The 21,290-nt window shown below is 42.1% G+C and overlaps 1 protein-coding gene across 3 annotated transcripts in view; it reads left to right on the top strand.

The window, feature by feature from the left end:
* The window catches only part of MACROD2 (mono-ADP ribosylhydrolase 2), an 839,235-nt gene that overhangs the window by 18,636 nt on the left and 799,309 nt on the right, over positions 1–21,290 (top strand). For all 3 annotated transcript variants that reach the window (XM_042810749.1, XM_042810757.1, XM_042810741.1), the window contains exon 3: positions 6,465–6,572. In XM_042810749.1, the coding sequence (XP_042666683.1) occupies positions 6,465–6,572 (108 nt within the window). The remainder of the gene's footprint in view (positions 1–6,464; positions 6,573–21,290) is intronic.

The following is a 21,290-nucleotide window of genomic DNA, read 5'->3' as shown; positions in this document are numbered from 1 at the left end:
GTAGCCAGAGGGTTAGAGGATGCTGGGGTGGGTCTAAGAGGAAATGCTGGTGGGACGTATATTGCTTAGAATTTGTGAAGATTTTCCAATGTCGTATGTTCTTGAGGCTGAGGAGGGTGCAAGAGTGGAGCCTGGAGTGTTTGTGCTCTCTCTGCTGCTGTGTGCCTTTAAAAATAACTGAAACAAGTGATTTTTAGGAAAGCTGTGACAGGACCAACTCTACCTTTCATGCTTGTAAATGCACAGGTTTAGAATTGTATCACAGAATCATAGAATCACAAGGCTGGAAACGACCTGTAAGATCATCTAGTCCAACTGTCTCATCACCATTGCCACCACTTGCACTGAACCACATCACGTAGCACGTTGTTTAGTGAGGTCGCTCCTCATGGTCATTCACTTTGTTTTTCAATTGTACTTATAGTAAGCCTATAGGCACTACTGAGGTTTTAAAAAAAAACACAAAAAAACATAAACACAAAAAGTGAGAAACTCAGAAACAAACAATCCCCCTAAAAACAGTGTATTTGTTTTTGCATTACTTCTGTATATGATATTGTAGAGGGAACTGTTAAGTCCCGGTTTGAACTGCTGATTGCACACCTGGTGAAAGGCTGTGGCTGCCCAGAGAGCACAGACAAATTGTCTGCAGCTGTGCTCCCCAGCTGACCAGAAGGGGAGGACTCACCCCCTGGGCACATATAAAAGCCAGCCGCTGAAGGGAGAGCAGCTCTTGGACCTGGGCTGCTTCTTGAGAAGGAGTGCTGCACAGCCAGAGAGCCCCTTCACCACCTGGGTGAGTTCAGTTCTTTCTGTGTATGACTATTGGTCTACCTGCAAATACTTTGCCTGGTGCTGCCAAGAACCTGTCAGAAGCAGCTTTGCTTCTTTGTGGGCAGAATGGATATTTTTCATTATTTTGCTATATTTCCCTAGCGGTTTTTTTCTGTAAAAATCACCCTGGGCAAGGGGTTGAGACATGAATGTCCAATCTTCTGGTTTGCCTGGGCCACAATGAGTAAAGAGGGAATTATCTTGTGCCACGTATATATAGGTTGCTCCCAACATAATGCCTCCCACTTCCATTGAATAAATGGTGATATAAACACCATCCTAATGCTGTTTGATAAGAGCACAATTGCAGCTGCAAAACATTATTTTTTCAGCAGTGACCACCATGCATTTTTGTCAGGGATGAACAAGAGCCATGCTGTGCTTGCAAATACGTGCATCAGCAGTGGTGATCTGCTGTTGCTATTGCTGAAATTCACCACTTACCCCTCACTGTGCTCATGTCCACTGTTTGATCTCCATCAATGTTCAGCAAGTGTCAGTGGATGTCATTTTTTTCTTTGTGGGGGAATTCAGTTACACTCCTTTGCTTCATCCACACTTCCATATACCATTGGTACCACTGTACCATTGACTGCCCCTCTGCTGCCATCTGTCACACAGCAGCAAAATGTAATGGGATATTGGTGGGAAGGTTCAGCCCCTACTGCCCTCCCACCAACATCCATCTCTGTCATTGTGGGGCAACATCAGAAAATAGGAGGCATTACTTTCAGTGTAGTCCTCATAAAAATGTATAATATAGCTACTGTATTAAGTAACAAAACTTACTTTAATAATTTTTTTTTGTTACAACATAAAAATGAGACATCGACAAAAGCATAAAACCAGTGGGATATGTGACCCTGTTTTTGTGATAGTAACTCACCAGGCCGATTTGATGGCAGTGGTTGCAATGCTCAGGTGTTCAACTGAGCTTTTTGATGTTGCTTTGCTCCGAATGCTTCATCCTTGGCAGTTGTTGTTCATGGATATACATACTGCCAAAAAGCAGTGACATGAATAAGGTGTGATTGTGAAGTGAGGGGTGTATGTCTTTGCTAAGAGAGGTCTTAGAAAAGTCTGGTCCTGAGGCTTGATCAGATTTTTGAGTTGAATGGTTGAATGTCTGATTGCAACCTGATGCCATGTGTGGCATGCAGGCTGTGAGTTGGACACACCTGTGTTAAGGCTTGCATTTGAGCCAGGAGTGCAGAGAAGTTTAAAAATTATACAGGTCAGGAGAAAGGCAAGTAGATCAAGTTGATGCTTGAAGTTTTAGCCTTTTTTGTTGATTGGGATTTGTTTGTTTTGCTTGTGTATGTGCAGATTGTTGGCACGTGTACAGAGTGGTTTCATACCTTGTCTCACTTCCAAAATTTGTGAATATTACATTTATGCCTCCTGCTTAATAACATGCTGTGTATCAATTCTTTGAATTCATCTCAGCCTGAAAGTTGCAAATGGCATTGCAAGCTGCTGGAGAGGGAGTGCTTGTTGGTGCCTTTAGCCAAAGGTCTTGGTCTAATGAGGGTTTATTCCAGAGGCAGGGATGGCATAAAGTGGTTATTAGGGATGGCTCTGGGGTTGTATCATCAGAAATCAGATATCTGGACTTCATGTGAGCACACCTTGTAAGATTTACTTGAGTTTAAAAAAAAAAAAAAGTCCACAAACATGTAGTGTTTTCTAAAGCATTTATACTTTCTATTACAGGGGAAAATTCTTTATAGAGAGAGTGGTGAGGTGCTGGAACAGCTGCCCAGAGAGGTTGTGGATGCCCCATCCCTGGAGGTGTTCAAGGCCAGGTTGGATGGGGCCCTGGGCAGCCTGGTCTGGTATGAAGTGGGGAGGTTGGTGGCCCTGCGTGTGGCAGGGGGGTTGGAGATTCAGGATCCTTGAGGTCCCTTCCAACCCTGGCCATTCTGTGTGATCTTCATTTTTAACCTGAAGGACTATTTTGCAGTGCAGAGATTTGGTTTTGCTTCATGTCGAGAGTTAGGAGTGAAGGTGTGATCACAGTTCAGTCCAAATCCTCTTTTTCTCAGATTCATGAGCTGTGGCTGTCTGCGTGTTTGTTGGCTTGTTTGTGAGGTTTTTTTTTTTTCTCTTCTCATGTCTGTGAGATTGGATGGCTGCAAATGTGAATAGGTGAGTTCTATTACTCTTCTTTGATTTTACGTTGCATTTTGTTGATGAGCAGTCTTCCAAGTGTAGGTACAGCAGGTGTGCCTCAGAACAGCTCAGAATAAGGATGAGGTGAGAACTAACCTCACAATGAAGGTCTCACTGGGAGTGCATAATGATAAAGGCCCGAATAAAGCAGAAGCTTTATTATGTTAAAATTCAGTCTTCACACTCTGTTCACTCCTTTTGACCTGAGAGCTCATGCTCACTGTCCTGGATCAGATGGAACAGATTTCTGATCTTGGTGTCTGGTACATCTGTCTAAGTGGTGGACTTTGTAATAGTCTTGATCTGGTTTGTTTTTTAGGATTGGAATCTTTCTGAATGTTCCTGGCTTTCCAACTGTTCTGCCTTCAGGGTGTACTCTGGACAAAGTTGTTGAGGCAGACTTGAAAGCTTGGCAGGGGGGCTGTCTTCTCTCCAGATGCTTCTTAAGGATGATTTGTGGGTTATGGACACAGCTGCTGTCTGCTCTGTCTTTCAGTCAGGTATCATGAGCATCTCTAAAGGGTGGGGTTGATGCAAATTCCTGGTCTGTACCTTGTGCTGAAGACTGGTGTTACATAGCAACCACTTCGGAGAATTAATTTCTTGAGGGTATATGTACAGTTCTTTCTTTAGAGCAAGAAACACTTGATTTGCTACAAGTGCAAGGGTCTGTTGCTGCTTGGATTTCTATGAGTGCATGAGTTTTGCATGTGTCTGTGAAACAAGCAGTGCCCTGCATCTGTTGGCTTGTCCTTGCTGAGGTACAGTGCAATAGCAGTAGTGCAACAGATGAGTTTCTTCGGCATATTTGAGTTATTTGAGGACAGTGCATCATTCTTAATGACAAATCTGAGATTCAGCGTTACCTTGCAGAGCAGACAAAAATGTGTATGGGTAAGGAAAAGAGGGGAGACAAAAGTGAGAAGTGAGTTCTATAATCACCGGGAATGACCTCACTGTCTTTGCCAAGATGACTACTTTGATTAGCAGAGAAGAAAACATCCCCAATAAGATGCCAGTTTGACTTCGTTAGGGAAAACTGTCTGCCAATCCCAGAGATCTGACAGATGGCAATGTGACTATTTGTATTGTGCTGGGGTTACTCTTTTAATCAGAGGTGTATTAGTAGACTTGTCAAGTGCGCTTGACTGCGAATGAGACTTGGCTCTCTGAGACTCCCGTCAGTGTTAAGAATCTTTCTGCAACAACCAGCATGAAGTAATGAAAACTAAAATCTCTCTATTACCAGATTATTTTTTTTTTAATGGAAAGAAGTAAGGGTAATCTGCCACAGATGCACGAGGCAGCATGTGTATTTCCTGCTGGGCTGTATTATAAATGGCCAAAAGGTGATGAGCAGGTAAAGGACTTGCTGAAGAGGTTGTAGATCATCCAGGTGTAGTGTGTTGGATTTTTTTTTGCTCATGAGGTTGTAAATTTACTCACGCTTTTCTATGGGGAAGAAGTCAGCACTTGTGAAGAGCAAGAACTAAAGGTGAGTGTGATGGCAGTGCAGCACAGATCAGGAGGTAGTGATTGTGTTGTGTGGCATCTTAAAGGAGTAATGGGACCTTGCTGGTGAATTGGCAAAGGAAGGGATATCTGTGCTCTGCTTCTGACCTAGAAAGCAGTAGTAATGAGAATTAGCTTTTATATCCTGTGGCGCTTGTTCTCTTTGTGCCTTTTCATGGTGTTTGGTTTTTGTGGATTCTGCATGATATTGGCACACACAACCCTGTCATCCAAAACGTGCTTGCTAATAAACTTGAAATAGTTTGGTTTGGAGAATTCTAGAAATTAGGCATTATCTTGTTGCAGTCTTTTGGCATGTGGTGAGCTATGGTGTTGTGTTTGGCAGTGTTCCAGTGGGACGTTTACTAGGGAAGGATAGGGAAAAAAACTGTCCTGCTTGGCAACATAATGTGGTTAACAGGAGAGCAGGTAATAGATCATGCTCTGTAAATGAGTCAGAGGTTGATTTTTTTATTTTAATATGATTCAACAGCTGGCTGCGATGCTTACCTTATGTGGAAGAGATGATGAACAGTATAATATTTGTTTGGTTAGGATAATAAGATCCTTAATAGGATCCAAATACTTCATACCCCCTAAACAGAAATACTTCTTGTTCTGGTGAAGGCAGAGGCAACAGGAATTTAGGAGCCGAATAAGGGAATTAAATTATTGAACATACACACGTGTAGTGGGAAGGTAGTCCTGTACTCACATAAGTCGTGGAGGCAGTGTATGTTTTGCTGGAGGTGGCGTGGATTTTGTGCTTAGCTGATCCAAGCTAGAAGTATGCAAGACTGGTTATTTCGAGTGGCTGAGATAAATGATGATTTTGGATACAAGTTGTTTGTGCTGAGGTTAAATCAACATCTAAAATAAATGCAACTTCTATTTATGGCTGCTTATAATGCGGATGATTTTGAGCAGATATTGTCTGATTTGTGGAAGTTGATTAAAATGAAGGTTAATCAGAAAACTGGAGGGCCAGATTCTGAATTGCTGTCAGCATCTCACTGTATTTTTCCTTGAGTTTATTTTTCTCAAAAGTGAATATTTGTTTTGAGAGTTGAAAGCTGTTTTGCACTTAGATGTCAATTCAGGAGTTCCAGTTCTATAATTCTGTTTGTGGCCAATATATGAACTCTTTGTTGTAGTGCACAGAAGTAATTTTCAAAAATGAACAAAGTTAAGCAATCTTTCCTTTTCTCACCTTAAAATTTTAAGGAGTTTCTTACAATTCAAGGCTAGGTTATACTTACTGGCTAGTATGTATATGTGGAAGTATTGGGGTAAGTGGACTATTTTATGGATGGATTATAAGGCTGGTAAAGCAAGTTCTGATGCAAAAAGTACGAGTGTACCAGAATAAGAGAGCTGTTATTACAGCATTTGGCAAGGAATCATTTGAAAGCTAATGTATGTGGAGACTTCAACCTCTGCCTGGCGGAGCAATTGAAGGTGTCAAAGCTCTGAGTTTAAATTACTGGTTGTCTCTGTTTAGGTTTTTCTTCTCCCTGTTGCCTGCTGCCAGGACGCCTTCTGAATTCTGGCTGTGCTGGCAAGCTGCGTGTTCATGTGCTTTCAGACAGATCCTGAATAATTCTGGGTCACAGAACTTACAGCTTCAAGTGGGAGGATGGTCTTAACTGATTCTTGTTTTCTGTCATTTTGTACCCTTGTGACTACCAAGGAAACTCATTGGATGGAGGTATCTCTGAAAACTGTGTGTGTGTATGCTGTTCTCCAGCCCAGCAGTGTTTGGGTGGAGGCTGTGCTGCACCCAAGATCAACAGGAAGATGCCTTGGGCTGTTGCTGCCCTCGCGAGGCTAAAGCAGGATGTGTCCACTGCTCCGTGGCAGACCTGTAACCAGGGCTAATGGTGCCTGCTCTAAGTGCCTTAGTGTTACTGCCATGCTGATGACCTGCTGTATCCCGTATTTTGTAGGTGAGAATGCTAAAGAAGATGTGCAGGGGAAGAGAAGTCTGAGTGAGAAAGTGTCTCTGTACAGAGGTGACATCACGCTGCTCGAGGTTGATGCCATCGTTAATGCAGGTAGGTGGCTGAATGTTGTCACTGCTTGACAGCCTTTGTTGCAAGGATATCCATGTGACAAACCAACTCTGCAAACTTAAAATTGCAATGGCCTGCTGGAAACTCAGCATGCTTTGTTCCTGATTTCTCTGTATTCCCTCTGTTCATCTTGTGTGCTTTTATTGTGACAACGGTTTATTGTGGAACTTGAGCACCACGGTCACTAAGAAAAAAAATAATGATCTTGTGTCTATTTTTTTTCTTAGCTTCAGTAGCTGAGAGTTCACTCTTGATATTGACAGAACTTTGCACTTCAATACTGAGTTACTGCAGTACATTCCAGTCTGGTTTTTAAATTGAGCCATTTGAGGACTAGATAATGTGGAAATCTTTTAACAGTAAGGTGATAGCAAAAGTGACATACTGTTTTTCATGGTTTGAATGTCTGCTTTCTTGTAGAGAGATTCTATCTTTTAAATTTTTGTCATTATTTGTGGAGCTCTAAATGTTTTAAGACCTTTTCTGCTTCAGTGACTGAAGTGAAGAAATGTGTGTAGCATTTTGCAACAGAAAAGGAAAAAAAAAAAAAGAGAAAAAAACGTATGCAATTGATTTCATCTATTATAATTATCTAATATGGCTACTTGAGAAACACTATGGGAAGGTTTTCCCCCTGCTCCAACCCTCTAAATCTTGGCTTCATTCCCCACCCCCTAAAGGGCATGGTTTGTGTGTCTTTTGTCAGTTTTTCCTTAGTATCTGGTTATGTTGTCATTACTTGTTGGGAATAACAATCCATTTGCAACAGCTAATAGCTGGTGTTATTCATTTACTGGAAGGAAGCCTACTGCACTTTTCCTCTGTAGCAGAGTAAAGCACAGAGATCCCCAAGGTTGTGCTGGGCAGATTGATGTGCTTTCTCACAACAGTAAAAAGGTATATGGAGATGCTGGAGCTTGTGTCTGTAGAGTGTGAGTCCGTGCAGCATGGACTGCCTGTGCACTTGGACTTGTTTGGTGCTTCTTCCTCTCTGCTTAGCACAGTTCTGGAGCTCCCTTGAATCACAGGTTGGAACTGGCTTCAGATTAGTTTTGGAATCGAAATGGTTTGCATTTCTTGACTGAGAGGGGTTTTTTTTTTTTTTTGTGCTTTCTGTTTGGAATGTCAAAAATCCTGCCGTTCAGAAATCATATGTGGATCTGTAGTAAGGATCTGTTTTTTGGCTTCTACAGAACAGCTGAGATACAGAGTGACTGAGAGGTACCTGGAAAAGGGAGATGATACGACATTTAGCTAAAACCATTCTCAGTTATGTACTGCCATGAATATGTTGTTATTGCTGAATAGTTCCTTAAAATGTCCTTGTCAGTGATTGTATTGCAGGCAGGTATTAGTTTAACTTAATGTTTTGCCTCGAGCATCCTGTTAATTTCCTTTCTCCCTTTTTTTTTTTTTTTTTTTTTTTTTTTTAGTCTTCTGTGCAGATGTGTATAAAAACCTTAATTTTAGTCTTATCTTTTTAATTAGTATATTACACTGCCCATTACATGGAACTTGATCTTGGCTCTGAACAAGCTATTTCCTTCTATCTCTGCTTGGTTGTTGCCTCTGTATCTGAAGCATGGGCAGTGGGGTATTAGGAAGGTTTCACAGCTTAAGTAGGCCCAATGTAGCAGTGGTAATGATAAGTGACATTTTCTGAGGCTGGTGGAAAACTAAAAATGTAGGACTTACTCTGCTCACTTTTAGGTTTCTTCTGAGTTTGGGTCTCTGTGCAGAGACTAGCTAATCCAAAATAAAGAAATAAGCAGCAAAAGTGTCCCTAAGACTTGAGGATAAACTGGGGGTTACTTGTAGTATCAGCTAAGGAGTCTATTTTCTGGGCTCCCCTGTCAAAATAGACAGGGATCTCCTAGAAGGAGCGCAGCAGAGGGCTACAAAGATGATAAAGGGCCCAGAGCATCTCCCTTGTGAGGAAGGGCTGAGAGACCTGGGGCTGTGCAGCCTGGGGAAATGAAGACCAAGGGGGAATCTGATGAATGTTTGGCAATATCTAAAGGGAGACGGGAGGGAAATGGATGAAGCCAGGCTCTTGTGAGTGGTGTGTAGCAAATAGGACAAGGAGGAATGGCCTAAAACTTGAACACAGGAAGCTTCACACTAATGTGTAGCACTTCTATACGGTAAGGGTGGCAGAGCACTGGAGCAGGCTGCCCAGAGAGGTGGTGGAGTCTCCATCTGTGGAGATATACAAGACCCATCTGAATGCCTACCTGTGTGAGCTGTTGTAGGGAACTGCCTTAGCAGGGAGTTGGACTTGATGGTTTCTGCCCCTGCGATTCTGTTGTTTTCTTTTTTTAATGAATATTTGGGGAGGTAATGGTACTTTTGCTATTTATACTATAATGATGTGGTAGATGCTTAATTTGAAGTAGAAACAGGAGCTGCATTTTGAAAGTGGGTGTTTTTATATGTGACCGTGTGGTCGTGTATATTAACTAGCAGTTCATCACTGCTGTCCTCGCATATAAATTCACTTGTTGCCTGTTAAATCTTACTGTCAAGTTGTAAGATAAGATGTATATTAATGTGCTTGTGAATTAGATTTACTAGGAGCAAGATCAAGAGAAAAATATTATAGAGCAAAGGGGGAGGAAAGTATTATTCTTTTTTATTTGATTGGAAAGGGGCATGACTTGCAGAACACTACAAAAGTGTTAATTCTTAGCTTTGAAAAATGTCCTTAGATAGAAGTACAAAAATATGGTACTGAGAAGAAAAATCTTTCATTTCCAGGAAAGAAGAACATCCTTTCTCTATTCAAGCTGATTTCTGTTAATAAGTCTATAGTATTATTTGTATGTTAGCCACTAGCCCATTGCCTACAGTTAGAGCAATGAGGTCACTCCATTCGGTGCCTGAGCACTGGAGTTTTCCCTAACTCTCCCAAATCTGGTGGAAAAGCTGTTGCCTCTTAAAGGGAATGTTGTTTCCCATTGTGAAAAAAGAAATGGTACGCAAAAATCTTACTCTGATAAAAGCAAGAAGAGTTAGTAAAACAAAACAAAAAAACCCCAACAAACTGAACAACTTATATCCCTTTTCTGGTAGGAAAGCAGACCAGGAAGCAACTTACATCTGAGGCTTTTGGAAAATTTAGGGTTTGAAACACTTGTCCTGCTGTTCATCCTTGTCCTGGCACTGGAGATACGTTGAACTGGGAAATTCTCATTGTCCTTCTAAATCTCAACTCTTCCTATAGGAAGATGCCTTTCTTCCCTTGAGCTTTTGCCTTCAGAACCACGTTTAAATATTTTACTCTAGCACTAATTTTATTTCTTAATTTTCTTTACCAGATTTTCTTCTGAACTCTTGACCTTAAGGTATAATTTGATCATTTAATTTTAAGGCATCACTTTTCTCTCCTGTCTCAAATTATGCGTCAAGGTAGAAGTAACACACATAGAAGGTGTGGACCGAATGCGTTACTGCTGAGCTATGCTTAAGCCAATGTGTAGTTACATCAGTGGCTGAACCGTGCCATCCCACATAACAGCTCATTAATGTGCAATCAGTTGCTGCAGTTGCCTTGAACTTGGTGCTTAATGAACAGGTGGGGAAAAAAAAGGAAGGTTTCAAATCTGGAACAGATCTGACACCAGGTAATTTCACTGATTGCTAATCCGTTTCATTTGCCAACTTCATTTATCAAGCAAAATTTTCATCTTGCAGCTTCTGAAGTAGAAATTACTTCAGCAGTGGCCTGTCTGAATGTTGTGAGGGTGTTTGAATCTGATGCTGGCCTTGTGGGAGCATCACATGTACGCTCATTCCCTATATGTTACTTTTAGGATTTTTGCATGGAATATTCGTATTTATCAGCACTAATTTTTCAACTGAGCTAAACAAATAAATATTTACAACAGAAGCTTCTTAGTGAGTCTGATTCTAGCAGTATGGTTTTAAAGCACATTTTGTTTTATCTACAATATTCTGATAGGAGAACTGAAAACTTGAAAGCACGAAGTCAGCTGGCATCTGCCTATGTGTCTTGCACTTCTGTTATTTCCTCAAGGGAATAGAACCAGTAATGCTTACAAAATGTTAATTTTCATTTCTAGCATGAGCAAGCTGAGGTGTTAATCAAAGGTTTCTCAGGTTAAATTAGGTGGTGCAATTATACTTATGTATATAATCCCAGATTAATTTGTATGTATTTCCCATTTATTCAACAGAAAAGTCAACATTCATCATTACTGGAATCGGTCATTCTCAATAATCCTGATATCTGTGAATAAGTTAATCACTGCTTTCTGTGACAAATGTGCTGAATTTGTCAGGTGAGCAGGACATGGTAAACTTCTCATCTGCTTTTGTTTCATCTGATATTACTGTAGTTCTTCCCTTTACTATTGTACTTAGATGGAAAACTAAAAATGTGTCCAAAGTAACAGTGATCAAGGGAATGTAACCAAAGAAAAGTACTTCTAGATGTGCAATTTCATTGAGTTGGATTACTGTAGCTGCTCTCTTGGTCAAACAGCTTTTGCTCTCAGGATGTGACAAAAGCTTAATGTTGGGGAGACTGACTCAGAAATGACTGCAACAGATAGGGTCACTGGACTGCTTGAGGTTGAAGGGAATGAGTTGCATACAGTTTAAAAAAAAAAAAAAAAAAGTGTAGTTTTCTCTAGGAAATTACTAGTGTAATAGTTGAGTGCTGGCTGATTTGCTGTATCAGTGTTTTGATAGTGATGCTCGCATGGCAGAAAATGTAAAGAAAGCAGGCACTTGAATATCTTGCCTTCATGTACCTCAGTGTTGTATCCTGGCTGTCACCAAAAGTCCATTGAAACTTCGTTTTCAGAAAGGAGAGCTTCAATGTGGAGTATGCATTTGGTTGGTTGATTTTTGTATTGGCTTTGTATGTCAGGTGTGCTACTCACCTGATCACTCTGAAAACCTGACTGCATGGCAGTGCATTTAAATCGGAAATGCGTGATGCTAAGAAAATTCTCATCTTCTGTGTGCTGTGCATCCTACAAGCTTGCTTCCAACAGCACTGCTTAAGTAGCAGAGATGAGCTGTGCATGCAGCTATTCCTAAAGCATGGCCCGAACATCCTCTGCCTGCACTGTGCCTGGGCGCTGGTGGTACCAGGGGATGGAGAGAAGTGAAGCCTGTGGGGGAAGAATTGCCTGCAGCCTGCCACATGGCCAGGCACTGCAAATGGGCAGGTGCTTCATGCTAACAGGCAGTGGGATGCCAGGGCTCTGCCATAAAAAATAAAAATAAAAAAAAAAGCAGTAGAGAAGGGATGTACTTTCCATTGGGCAAAGGCAGTTGACTAAAAGCTCCCTACACTGACAGACTGTGGAATGAGGCAGGAGCTTCTCTCAAAGCAGGCTGAGGTTGAAAGCAATGTTGTTTGGCTTTCCAGGGAGCGGGATGAGGTATGGGTGCTGAATATTGGGATGCCCTGGCACAGAGGCACACAGAGGCACACAGAGGGTGGTGTGAACTGGAACAGGTTGCCCAAGGAGGCTGTGGATGCCCCATCGCTGCAGGCATTCAAGGCCAGGCTGGATGTGGCTCTGGGCAGCCTGGTCTGCTGGTTGTCAGCCCTGCACACAGCAGGGGGTTGAAAGTGGATGAGCACTGTGGGTCCTTTTCAACCCAGGCTATTCTATAATTCTATGAAAGCATCTCCTCTGATTGGGTTCAGCGTAGCTTGAGAGCTTTCTGATAATCTAACATAAAGCAGGCAAAGTCAGAGCATTTTGGGGGCCTGATCTGACCTGGTGGCCTATAGTAAATGTATTTAGTTAACAGCTTAATCTTGATGTAGATAGTGCTTTCAGGGCGCTATCCATGTGTTTAAATAAAATCACCACACTAGTTTCAGTATTTGTGCTTTGACTGTTGAGTCCATTCAGTTTCATTATTTCTATAGTTCACGAGGAAAGGATCATCTGTATAAATGCTGGTATTTTTGTGCATTAGATAAACGGAACAAATAGTGCTTTATGAATACAGAGAAATTGCTTCTGGTAACATCTTCTTGATACTTTCTGGGACAGAGAAAGTGGCTGGAAGTTGAAGGTGTTAGAGGCATCATTTATGACCTGCCAGGTTTAGGGCTAAGGCTTGGCACTGTGATACAACAGTCTTTGTGCTTTCATTTGATCTCCTTCTCAGGTTTGTGTCTGGCCACTCAGATTGGGCACATGCTGTTATCTAAAGGCAGGGGCTGTGTGTAGTGGAGAGGGATGTGCTGGAGATGCAGGCTGCCAGCTGTGATTGTTACAGGTAATAGTGGCAGGATGCCATGTGCCAGGTCTTCTGTCTGTCCCACCTTTAGGTTCTCTGTCTTGTGACACTGCTGCTTTTTATTCTTTGTGTTTTGGGGTAATGATAACTTGAAAGCCTTGTTTCTGCTTGGAGATCTGCTTTCCTGTGTTCTGGGATTAGAATGTGGATCTTAGAAGATGTCTGACCACTGTGTTTATTGATCTTTCATGCCGTGGTTACTCTGTATGTCCTTTCTGAAGGAAAAACTAATGACATACAGCAGAACACTGGTGAAGTTGGATTTCTTCAAGTCTGTCTTGCAAATAGGACGTGCTAGGAGTGCCGTGAGTGCTTTCTGACAGCAGGTGGCAATAGCTCTACTGTTATTGGGAAGCCTCTTGCTTCTGTACCTTAAGTTTTTTGGACATCAAATTAGTAACGACTTAAGCAGAAGAAACAAAATGCATGTATTTCAAAACTGCTTGTTGGATGGGCTATTGGTTTGCACTTACTAAATGTCTGCTCCATTACATGTATTTAATGGGTGTTTGGAAGAGAATGTGAGACAGATGTGGTTTGGAACAGCCTTAAGCGTCTCTTTTACTTCACAGAGAAACATGTTTAGGAAGGACTTTGCTTTCAACCTGTACTGTGCTGCATCTGACAGTGGGGCTGTCATCCCCAGTGGTGTGTTGGATTTGTAAGGAGCTAGTTGAGATCTTATTGCATCACTATGCTTTGTTTCATAATATTAAATCCACTTTTAATCAGGACTTGGGATTATCTGAAGGATTTTTTTTTTAAGCTGATAGTTGCCACAGCATGTTCTGAGTTAAGGTATGCATGCAGAGTGGTGTTTTTTCAACTGTTTGCACTGAAATAAATAAGCAAGATTCCTGTAACTGAAAGCTGATAGGACACAGAGGTCTCCTCAGCAGTGCCTACAAAATCTTGTCTGTTGGTTGGCTGGCTGGTGGACTGAGATTGTGCACGTTATGCTGGTATGGTGTCTCCATCCTTCTGACCACGTGCGCCTGTTTCCTCTTTATCTATCTCTGTAACTATAAACTCATTGAGATGGACTGGGCTGTGGATTTGCACGGATTGTACACTGGCTGACATCACGTTGAGCTAAGTAATGCTGTAGCGTTAGCATGGGAATTAGTATTTCTATGCAAATCTTAATCCCATTAAACATATGCTCTTAAATTGAATAAGGGAAAACATGCTCTGATCAGAGCAACTGAACTTCAGGTTTATCTCGTCTCAGTGGTACGCACTGAGAACAGGATAGCTGCTTGCTAGAAGTTGTAGTGAGTGCTGATATTGAAAAATGCAGTTGTGTTAGGGACCCTGCCAGGCTCCTCTTCTTTCCCTTTTGCCAGCAGGCACTGCTCTGGCTTAATTTTTGCAGCTGTCAAGTAGAAGATGGATGCCTTGTCTTCCACCCTTTAATTTCTAGTTGCTTATTTGTCTACTGTTTTGCTGTTTGCTGTAGATTTGGGGAAGCTTTTGGGGGACTATTAGTCACTTTAAGCATAGCTTTGATCACTTGTTACGTATGTAATTACAGGCTACAAGATGCAGGCTAGGCCTGATTTTGGCCTATGGCTGTAGGTAATGCTTTTCTGACAGGAGAAAGGGGGTTTCTATATGACATTGCAAAAGTAGAAGCTGCTTTTCTTTGACATTCTAGCTCTCTCTCACATTAAGATTACTGTTAAGAGTATGGCCTGGCTTTTAAAACTGGACTCCAGCCACCTTCACGTGACCCACTGTCACAATCACTGCAGATGGTAACTGCAGGTAAATGCATCTGTCAGAGCACAGTGGAGGTTTGCAAAAGTGCTATTTGCATGTTAGCTCAAGTGTGGTGGTGAGTGTTTGCAACATGTGCAATAAGTGCTCAGACACCTGTGCACTTATATGCTGTTGTTCAGAGTTGTGAAATACGTTGGGTTGTATGCAGGGATTATTTTAATTATAGTACTGAAGATGCAGTGGATTCCTTTGTTTCCTCCAGAACAGTGCTATGATGAGCAGTACATCTCCCACTCTTGTAAAGTTTATGCTTTGAGGTGACAAGAATGTTCAAACATGACTTTAATATTTCCTGACTGCACTGTGGCTTGCACAACGTGCTGAAGTGGCTGAGACAGGAGTGTGCTGTGCACTATTGGTCACTGGGTGCCTTTTCCACGGCGTGGCCTGGTGGCTGCAGAGGAGCAAGTAAGGCCTGGCTCCTTCTCCCACTCTCTGGGGTGCCTCTAGGGCAGGAGTCTCATAAGGAAGGTATTACTCAGCTCTTGTAAGAGCTACGTTGTAATGGCTCTTGTTCTGTAGTGGTTTCAGTGGTGACGCCTCAAAGCCCAGGTCTCCTATTGCCTGTTGTGTCTGAGCAGTTGAAGTTTGTGAAAAGCATTGATTCAGATGACTTCTTTGGTACTGCTCCTTCTCCCTTCTGTCACTTGCGTGCCTATGCTGCAGTAACTTCAATCCAGTGTACAATATGAATCTCTTAAATATGCCTCCATAGCACCTTTCATGCTCTACAGTTGGATCCTATGTAGTAATAAACGGGAGCAGTTCTCATCTGGTGTACCTAGTTGCAGGCTGTTTCAAAAAGATGGTTGTCAGCTGCTTTGGGTTTGTATTTAGAACTTTTTGCATTTCAAATCTGCTTTTAAGGGCACAAGAAATGCTTTAAAATTTAAAGTGTGAAGCATATTGCTTTTTCAAGAGAGCTATACTCTTGTCATGTGAAATAACTTTTATTTCAGAAAGATGTGCTATTGCTTTCAACTGCCTCACATCAGCTTGTAGAGGAACGTAAGTCTTCCCAATGGCTTAATATGTTAGATGATAATAACTGGCAATCCATTTCCTTTATGTTGCTAAGGATTTGTGGCATATAGCCCATCTTAGAGAAACTGGTTGGCTTTTCATCCTGTTGGTTTCAGCTCGCTTTGTAGTGGCTGTGTTAAGCAGTATGGTCCGTATCTCTGCTTGACTAATTCTGAACTTCCGCAAATCCACGTACTGATATTAGTCTTTCTGAACTTAAAATTGTTTTATATGGAGTTCGTGAATAGTCAGTCAGTGAAAAATGGTGAATTTTTACTTACTGAATTCTCCACAATGTATTAGATGTAGTAGCAGAATCCAGAATTCATGCACAACATATTTCTTAGGTTCCGTGAGGGTTTTCAATTTAGTTTGGATATTAACTTCAAAGTAAAGCAACTAAGTCTGCACTGGGGCTGGGCTGAGCTGGAACAGATACTGCAGTTACTTTTTAGTCCTTTGGCAGATCACTCAGCACTAAGAGGTGTTTGCTGCTAGATGACAAAGCTCAGGCTTTTAGAGAGCGGGGTGATCAGCATGAAGGCTATTGGGGCACAACTGAAATGTTGTTTTGCACCTCATTTCTAGCAAAGGTGAATCTGCTGTGGAGGCCCAGACTTGTTGTATCAGCAGGGCTTAGAGCCCAGAGCTTTAGGTCAGTGGTTGTCAGCTTCAGACTAGTCCCAACACCAGCAAGAGGTTAAATAAAAAATACATATGTACACAAAAAAAAACTAACCACCCACCCGAACAAAACAAACCCCAAATCCAAATTGAATTCACTGATACCATAAAGGGATGTTTTCAGGTGGGGGCATTTCTCTACATTCCCATCAGAGCATAAGGTTTTGATTTCCGTCTTTCCCAGTTCTTGTGGGTTTTAGTTAGATCTGGCTTCTCCTCTTTCTTTCCTCGTGTTGGCATCATCTGACTCCAAGCAGGCTCTTTGCCAGGGAGCAGAGCTTAGCATGTAGCTTTGCAGCATCTCTGCCACCTTCCACTCCCCTCCCCTTGCGCTAGCACTTAGTAGAGCAGCTTGTGTTGATTGCAGCCTCTTCTTTATTTATTTATTTAAACTGCTTCTGCCCTTATCCTTCTTGGGAAAAGGGTAGATGATGGGAAGTGTATGCTGTGCTGCCTTTCTTTCCCCTCTTCGAAAGGCTGCTGTGAGCTGTTATCAGGCGTAGCCTCATAATTGCAAATAAGTATCTCAAATCGCAACCTTCAACCTTGGTTTCAGCAGCAGTGGGCACCAGCAGTCAGTGAAACTGTAGTGATGCATCTATAACAATTTTTTTTTCTTATTAACTTGAGCCAGTGTTAATCATCCAGGAAAGCTGAATTTTATTCTTCTTGTTGGCCTCTTCAGAAATCGAAGGCTGCTTGGCTTTGCCTGCGGGTGAGACAGAAATGGCTGGCTGCTCTGCGTCCTTGCTACAGACTCTGTGCCTCAGGAACCTCCCCGAGCACCACTGGAGTCACTTCAGATTTTGTAATTCCCTGCTGACAATTAAGTCGATTTGCTGGTGCAGGCATGATGGAGCTAAGCTAGGACATGTGCCTTTTCTAGCCAGGACATGGAGTAAAAGTTGGCTCTTCTGCTTCAATGGCATCAAAAGCTGAAGCGTATCGTTACCTATTCCTGAGGAAAGGGTAGAGGTAGTACTGAGGGATATGGTTTAGTAGGCAATACTGGTGGTAGGTGGATGGTTGGACTGGATGATCTTAGAGGTCTTTTCCAACCTTAACGCTTTCGTGATTCTGTCGGCTGGGTTTATCTCCACTGGACTGCTTAGTCTCAGATTAATATTACTTTAAGTACAGGGGGGATCACGGCAGGGAGGAGTAGAGCTTGGTGTGGTAGTTGGCAAAGCATCAGCCTTCGGCAAGAGAGGATCCAGCCTGGAGCTCGAGCCCAGAGCGTGTGCCTGGGAGAGGGGATGGATGTGTGTCCTCAAGACCTTGAGCCTCGGGAGATGCTTGGGACCTGTGGAGTACTAGATTTTTCACTCTTGTCCAGCATGGTCTCTGAGTCAAGAGTTAATTCTGGAAATACCCCAGCAGTGTGCAGCTTTCCTAGTGCTGGAAATACTGCTGTGACTTAATGGCTTCTGTTGAAGTGATTGTGCAGGGTCTTGCTAAATATATAACTTAGTTAATATGTTTCTGTTCTAGCTTGGGTATAATTTCTCTTCAGTCCTTGCTTGAATACTGTTATCAGTTTGGAGTTATTCTGATGAAACGAAGGATGATTTAGCTGTAAAAAGCAGTATTTCTTCTGGCTGCTTGTAGAGAAATCAGCTTATGAATTGGGTTATGATTTTTGCTTGGGGTTATTGTGCTTTACAGACATGGGATCTGTTGATTTTTTTTTTTATTATTATTTTTTTTAGTAAATGATTCTATTCTCAGTGCCAGTGCTGTGGTATCTAACATAGGTTTGCACTCATTGTTTTTCTGTTAATTTTTTTATTTAGCTACTTTTTTTTTTTGCTATTTTTCCAAGAATAGCAAAATAAATATTCTGCAACATCAGCAAGTTAATTGGTGTTGTACAAATGCCAAAGATAAAATCCTGTATAATTAGCCAGACTGGAAAGTTTTAGGTTGTGATCATCAATTCAATTCACTTGCAAATATATCTCTTATGTGTATAATGAATCTCCAAATTGGATTAGAAAGAAAATATGCATATAAAATAGATGTAAGGTTCAGTTTCTCCTTTGGAAACTTTGCTGTGAGGGACTGATATGTTAATGGCAGTAGGTTTTTTATCCATAGGTATCTAAACCATGTAATCTTAACAATCAGAAGTCCAAATCTGGTACTTCTGAAGCACTTTTCTTCTCCTTTGTCCAAAATCCTTGCTTTTCAGAATGCATGGGTGAGTTTTTTCAGTACTAATGCATTATTCTTCTGAAATTTAATCTCTGCACTGTGTTTAATATGCCTGCATCATATCAGTTAGTGCTTGCAAACTATAAAAATGTAGGTTTTAAATAAAGGACTTGTGCAGATTGAATAGATTTGAGTTCAAGCCTTAAAGCTGGAAAAGCTGTGCGAGTCCTTAAGTTCTAGTGTAGGCTTATTCACACTTTTGTAGAATTACTTTATATATAATTTAAGGATATACAGCCCTTTTTCTCAAGAGTTGCATTTCTCATGGAAGTATTCTTCCAGCATTTAATAATAAGGCACTAATTTTTATTCTTTTTAAGGGCTGCTCTGTAATCACTGTAGTTCATTATTTCAGCTTCAAAGTGTAGCCTGTGCAGAAGCAATGAGGTGTATCCACATCGAGAAATTAAGCAATAATCGTGTAGTTTGGTGTTTCAACAGGCTTTGTTCATTACTAAGTACAATGATCCATTGTAACTACATGCACTAGTCACGATGTTCCTAAGAGTCTGAAATTCATATTTTCAGTATATTCCTGGCTGGAGTAGTACTGCCAAAAGTGACAAATGTGCTTAAATGTGTCTTGCTGTAATGGCAACTGTTCTGCAAAGTCATTACGGGGAGAATATGGGAAATGATGGGATACTTCCATGTGTGCATGCGTGGCTTTGGAGTTACCGACAGCTCGTGCTTGCACTGTGAGAGAGAATAAGTATAGATACATTAGAATGATTGGAAAACCTTTAAATAACACAACTGAAAAACTAGGAGTGAGAAAAGGAGAAATGAAAACACAATGAACTCAAAGGAAGAGAAAGAAAGGAGACACTGGGTGGGGGGGGGGGGGGGGGGGTGGAAGAGGAGGAAGTGAGTGCTTAAATGCAGGTGGGCGTACGCAGAAGTTGCTGGATGAGCTTCAGTAACTCAAACCCAAACCACCAGCAACTCCAGCCACTCGAATCACAGTGACTAAGACAACGCCAACTGGTTGTGAAGCCCTTTGAGCAAGAGCTGAGGAGGGGATGCTTTGCATTCCTGAGAACACTGGGGTGTGCTACAGATGTGAGTGGGAGGAGAGGGGAGGAGGGTGGTTTGACCAGGGTGTTGTAGTCTGGGGCTGCAATCATTCAGCAATTTGGGAGCTTCTGGGCAGTAAAAGCACTGAGCTCTTCTCTTTCAGTGAGGGGGACCTGTCTGTATGCTCAGCTACTTCCCAACCTCAGACTGTCCTGGTCAAATATAGAACCCTGGCATCCAGCCATCCAGGGGAATTTCTTTTCACCTTTTCTACCTTAATGAGGCAAACCAGTATATAAGTAGACTTATTTTAGGTGCACAGATCTCCTGGGTCTGGTATCTTCATGCAGGGGCTCTGTTGCAGGCAGGTGTGGCTCAGTGGCCTGGCACATGGCAGCATTTAGCCTGAGGAACTGAGAGCAAAGCACTAACTCGCAGTGTTTGTATCTGATCCTAAGATACGACAAACTGTATAAAAACCACCCTTGCCTTTGTCCTCTATCAAGAGCAAACAGTTGGTGATTCCAGACTAACATGTGTAAACCTTCTTGCTTCCAAACAAGCGCTAAACATTTTCCAAATGAAGGCAGAGTTCAAATCTCCTTTTATTAGTCAATCTGAGCATGGCACTGAATGTACTGTGCAGATTTTGGGTCGCTAGAGTGTGCTGCGAGCCCGGCTCTGTGCAGCACCATGCATGTCCTGCTGCGGGCCGTCTGCCTTCCTCAGCCTGCTGTCTCCTGGGCAACTCCAGCCAGCCCCTGCTGTTTCCTTTGTGCTGCACCCTGCTCCCTGAGGAAGGTGGCTGTCTAGTTACCTGGTGCCCTATGGGACAGCATTGCGTCACTGGGTCCTGCAGCACTGCCACCTTTGGCTGAGCCAGGAGCATGGCCAGTGTGTCACTGAGCTGCTGTGGGTGCAGGGGGGTAATGGAGCTGGGCTGGTGGCCTTTGTGCTGGAGCAAAATGCAGACCTGCTGCACAGGCTTGGTTGTGGAAGGAATGTGGTCAGTGCATGGTTTGGAAATGGTCTAATTCTCATTATCATAAAGTGCCGCTTCTTAAAGTAAATGTGGCTTGCTGTCTGTGCTTTGGAGTAGAGATGAACAAATTGAAAGCAGCAACTACTTTGGCTATTCAATGCTTTTCTGCTTGGTCAGGAGAACCTTGGCTAAATTCTTTTCACATTTTTGGAAAAGGCTGAGATGGTTGGAATAAGTAGCTTGAGGACAAATCCGAAGCTGTTTTTAAAAAAAAAAAAAAAAAAAAAAAAAGTAATTAAAAGATATTTCTTATTACTTCTACTGTCCTGTCTAATTTTAATTAAGTTCATCCTCTGATGAGAATTGCAGACTGAAAAAGCAGTGGGAAATCCATAATATCTTCCCCTGGATGAAGATCGCAGCTGACAATTTGCTGCCGCAGGCGTCCTCTGTGTTCCTGCCCTGAGAATGAAAGCACAGGGAGTGGTTCCTTAGGGACAGGTCTGTGTGGGGCTGAAGGACCATTGCAAACCGTAAAGCCTTGAGAAATATCTCAAGACCTCTCTTCCATGCAAGTAAATGTATTTCTGAAGAAATAACTTCAACACCAAAAGCCAGCTGACGAGCTGCAGTGTTGCGTGTGCATTCCTGTACCTCTGTGTTCTGCAGAGAGTGAAAGGAGTCATAAACTGGGGTGTGTGGTTTAA

The sequence above is a fragment of the Centrocercus urophasianus genome, unplaced genomic scaffold, assembly GCF_019232065.1.
Source record: "Centrocercus urophasianus isolate 14NV4802_14NV808 unplaced genomic scaffold, USGS_Curo_1.0 seq_10, whole genome shotgun sequence".
In the NCBI taxonomy this organism is placed as follows: domain Eukaryota; kingdom Metazoa; phylum Chordata; class Aves; order Galliformes; family Phasianidae; genus Centrocercus; species Centrocercus urophasianus.
Note: the sequence above shows the minus strand (reverse complement) of the source record. Positions and strands in the feature narration are given on the sequence as shown.